Source organism: Microtus ochrogaster, assembly GCF_000317375.1.
Source record: "Microtus ochrogaster isolate Prairie Vole_2 chromosome 14 unlocalized genomic scaffold, MicOch1.0 chr14_random_2, whole genome shotgun sequence".
In the NCBI taxonomy this organism is placed as follows: domain Eukaryota; kingdom Metazoa; phylum Chordata; class Mammalia; order Rodentia; family Cricetidae; genus Microtus; species Microtus ochrogaster.
Genome location: NW_004949097.1, coordinates 10,553,132 through 10,557,747, shown reverse-complemented (window position 1 = coordinate 10,557,747; position 4,616 = coordinate 10,553,132). Strand labels below are relative to the sequence as shown.

Genomic DNA, 4,616 nt, shown 5'->3' with positions numbered 1-4,616 from the left:
CACACATAGGGATTGTGTTCAGGAGTGTGCATATGCACACATAGGGATTGTGTTCAGGAGTGTGAATATGCACACATAGGGATTGTGTTCAGGAGAGAAGCATGAGCAGTCTCCCAGGAGTCTGTAACCCCAGAGAAAGCAAGCACAGTATAATGCTCGTGAAAAGAATAAAAGTGAAAAAGTTAGCCAAAGAAAGTGCTGTATGGATTTAAGGGAAGGCCTATGTGAGGATCAATACTGCCCCTGACACTGCTCCGCTTGACAGGGTAGATGATCAGGGTGAGGATCCAAAACAAGCCGAGGAGGTGTCACGATAATGATCTTGCTCTTTTAAAAGATGTTTAAGGAATAAATGCACAACATAGGCATTAAGATGTTTTTCAAAGTTCTGTTTCTGTGTTTGTTGGTGAGTTTACAGGCCTGCTCACTGCTAGTGTGGCCGTGTTCTGTTTTCGTATTTGTTGGTGAGTTTTAGGGGTCTCCTTACTGCTAGCTTGGCCATGTTATGTTTTTATATTTGCTGGTGAGTTTTACAGGCCTGCTCATTGCTACCTTGGCCGTGTTCTGTTTCTGTGTTTGCTGGTGAGTTTACAGGTCTGCTCATTGCTAGCTTGGCCGTGTTTAGCGGACACCTCTTCATCTCTCCGCCATCCCCAACGCTGCTGCTGTTGTGACCCCACAGCTGATAGACTGGTTTTGACGAAACTTGAATTCACCATCATTTCAGACCTCTGTTGCTTCTTTTGTGCTTAAAGTTTTAGTTTACTGAAACAAGAGGGACAGCTAGGATTTGTAGGTAGCTTTGAAAATACAGCTAATCTATTATTTTTACTCTAATCCACTAGTTAGGGGAAAATGAAGCTGAGTCCATATCTTTCTTTAAGTGTTAAAGGTTCTTTTCAATTTCATTGGCTGGAAAAATGGACAAGATTTGCAACTCTGGACTGTTTTAACTGATTTGGAAACATTTTTTCTCATACAGAAGGTGAACATATTAGAGGAAATTTCTCATTTTCATAATTACTAGGAAGAAGACTGTCTACCTTGATCCCATATGATAGACAAGCAATTATTTTATTTTTATTTTTCAGAAAAAAAGCATGTTATCACTAAGGTCAGATGCAAGCATTCTGAAGCCCAATAGGTTTTCTCATTATTCAATGTTCCTACGACCTCAGTAATTTTCTCCTATCTGAATTTCTTTGTTTCTCTATTAACTGGAAATTATAATTAGTCCTACCATAAAAATTAAATTTAGGCCTATAAGACTCTTTAAAATGCTCGAAATAAGCTATCCAGTTATTACTATAGTTTAATAAATGAGATATAAATATAATGTTGTTTTACTGCCATGTTTGAATTTCATTTCCACACATAGAAGCAAAACTTAAGTAAGGTAATGCATCTTGTAAGACCGAACCTAAGGATAAAGTGCTGTTTGGATGTGGTTGAATTTTATTAATGCAATTCTTTTCTCAAATGAAGTAACACTTTCTCATTATCTGAATTAACGTTTAAATACCCGACACAGTATTTTCTTCGAGTATTTATAGTGAAATGCTCTCTCTAGAAAGAGTGAAACGTGTTTTCGCAAGGTGCTTCAGTGAGGGGCCTGTGTTGAGCGCACCATCCTTACTCTCTTGTTTGCAGAGGTGACACGCAGATAAAGTCAGAGAAATCTGCTGGAGGACAGCAAAGGCAGGGACCTCCAAAAGCACTTGGAGATTCACTCACTCAGATGCCAACCTCGCAATTGTGTGCTTTTGTCTGCAAGGTCCTGAGACTTAGCCTCAGATTTTAGGAGTAGATTAGACTCATTCGGCTCTCTTGGCCCTTTTGTGCTTCTCAAAGCAGAGTACCTGGGTTTCATCTGCCATAAGAGTGACAAGAAACGTGTAGCCATGTTTTACATAGGACAAAAACAATCTCCAGAAGAAACTGGGGCTAAGGCGCTCCTGACTGGAGGCTCAGCCGGCTCTCCCCAGCAAGATGCTCATCATGCAAATGAACAATGGCGTCCCAGACTGAAACAGCTGTCAGCCACCTATTAGAAGGATTAGCAGTGCAAAATGTCACCTGACAGGTGAAGTGGCAATAAGGTAGAGTCCCATGTGAAGAAGCAGCAACAATGTTTAAGGCATTTCCTCTAAGTTCGTCCTGCCATGGTACCCTTTTGCACCTTGAGAACCCTTTGATACAGGTTATATGGTTCAAAACACCGCCTTCTGGTATATAAGGTGTGGGGATGCAAGGTGTATAAGATGGGGCCTTCGTTTGTAAGTCATTTCTGATCATGTATACCCGGTGGTGTGGCGAGCAAGTGTGGGAGCCGTCCTGTCTCAGGATGATATGTCACACACAGGCACGCAGTCCTCAGTCAGCTGCAGTGTTCTTTCTCTAGCTTTCTGGGCTTTAATGGGAGGACCAGGTACACAGAGGTGTGCTTGGGGTGAAGCCTCAGTTGAGGTGCATTTACTTTGGCCGTGGAGGAAAATGAAATGAATCTTTGGTGAGCAATGAATATAAACGCTCCCTGCTGCGTCCTGTGCTGTAGATGCTGTGTACCGTGGGCTGTTCATGAGAAACATTCATATTAGTTTACTGAATGAAGCATGCAGTGCCCCGACTCTGGGGAGCCTATGTGTGCTGTTTCTGTGTGTGCTTATATTTATGTAGAGTTTTAAGTAAATAACTCCAAAAGTAGGCATGCATTTTCCCTCCTAGCGCTTGTAATTACTGCATAATGTAGGTTGTATCCTGAACCCATACATTGGAAACTAAATTGTATGTATACTTATTCACTGGAAGTATCAGAGGTATGTTCTGTGATGGGGAGAAAGGAAGTTCCTTGGGATTAAGCTATTTGGGATTTTGGATTGTAGTTTCTGTTAGCTCACTTTTCTTCCTTCCCTTCTTCCTTGTCCTCTTATGTTTCCTCCGCATACCTTAGCCTATCCTGCAGACGTATTTCTCCTACAGCTGATGTCCCTGTACCCACTAACATCTGTTAGTTCAAATCATATTAACATACAATGACTATTTTGATCATTATCGCCAAGGCTTGAGATGACAAGATTTTACCCAAGCAATTTATTATACTTAAGCTAGCCAATATTAGCCCTAATTTGAAGAGAATGAGACTTTAGTGTCTTTTGTTGTATTTCCAGTGTCAGATATGAACTCTCACACAGAAAATGAAGGCATCCACAGGTATAGTGTGTGATATAGGTTCCATTGACTCACCCTTGATCGTATGTTAAAGGAGACCTTCCGTACTATACAAAGGAGACATGTAATCAAAGTGAAACACACAGGGCTCTGATGACACAATTTTGCTCATAATAGCGCTCTACTTTGTGGGAACTTAAAAAACTATGGACATAAGCAATGACCCCAGGCAAAACCCTGAAGTAAGAAAACTGTTTATCATATCGTGCCGGCTTCATGCTTTTTAAAAATGCCTGAAATATCTTTGGCACAAAATATACCCTGCACGTTACAAATGTCACAAATTTGTGGTTGAAATTTGGGAGAGAAGAGATAAGAGAAGACAGAAGCACAAGGTTTTTGAACAAAGAATAGAGTCCCTCATGGGCAGATTATTACAAAGAAGCAAAACTTCAGGGAACTGGTTAACGGGGTGAAGCACAGGGGAGGGCCAGAAAGCAGGCTTCAAGCCGGGAGTGGCGGGAGGAAAGCTCCCGCAGACGCAGAGACAATCTTACAGTGTTCCTGCCCAGTGTCCACGTCTCCGGGCTTTCATAAAAGACTAAGAAGGGTACCAAGGGAGAGCCTGTGCCATTTAGGGGGCAATGAAGAGGAGTCAGCTGAGCATGAAGAGAGCGTACAGGTATATATGATTTGTTCAAACATTCCAGTGTCACCAGGAAGTTGAATACAGTTGACAGCTGTCTAATAGCCGTACTAACCACTGAGACCATCAGACAAGAGCCAGGATGGTAGACCTACACTGCCATTAAGTTTAAGAACTTGCTACCTCACTTTGTGGCAAGGGGCCCCCTAGCTTGTTCTTGCCTGTAAAGCAATCGGTGACTCATTCTTGAGCCGTCTTGCAAAGTGAAGGCAAGTGAAAAGGTTCTTTTGCTCCTTGCTTTTCCAGAGTGACAGGTCACGTTTTTACATGGAATGAGCCACCCAGCTTCTTCTCCCCCAAGAAACCTTACCGGATCTTAAACTACCCACCCTTTCTCCGCTTTCTCTTCCAGGAAGTCGATGGCAATAAAGTTATGTCTTCATTAGCCCCTTACAACTCATCTACCTCACCTCAGAAGGCAGAAGAAGGTGGGCGACAGAGTGGCGAGTCCGTGTCTGGCACAGCCCTGGGGACTCCGGAGCGGCGCAAGGGCAGCTTGGCAGACGTGGTGGACACCTTAAAGCAGAGGAAGATGGAAGAGCTGATCAAGAATGAGCCAGAAGGTAAAGGCTGGAAGAGGAAACTGGGCCATGCCCTTCCTGGTTTAAGGAGTTTATTTAGTTTCTAGTTCTGATGTTTAGTTTAGATTCTTAAACCGGACAAAATAGAAACCTATTGCTATGAAGAGTCTTCCTTCCTCCCTCCCTCCCTCCCTCCCTCCCTCTCTCCCTCCCCCCTCCCT

At 42.9% G+C, this 4,616-nt stretch overlaps 1 protein-coding gene across 5 annotated transcripts in view; it reads left to right on the top strand.

Moving 5' to 3' along the window:
• Sox5 (SRY-box 5) overlaps positions 1–4,616 on the top strand; it is a 388,682-nt gene that overhangs the window by 90,694 nt on the left and 293,372 nt on the right. For all 5 annotated transcript variants that reach the window (XM_026787923.1, XM_026787920.1, XM_026787922.1 and 2 more), the window contains exon 3: positions 4,227–4,437. In XM_026787923.1, coding sequence (XP_026643724.1) covers positions 4,227–4,437 — 211 coding nt within the window. The remainder of the gene's footprint in view (positions 1–4,226; positions 4,438–4,616) is intronic.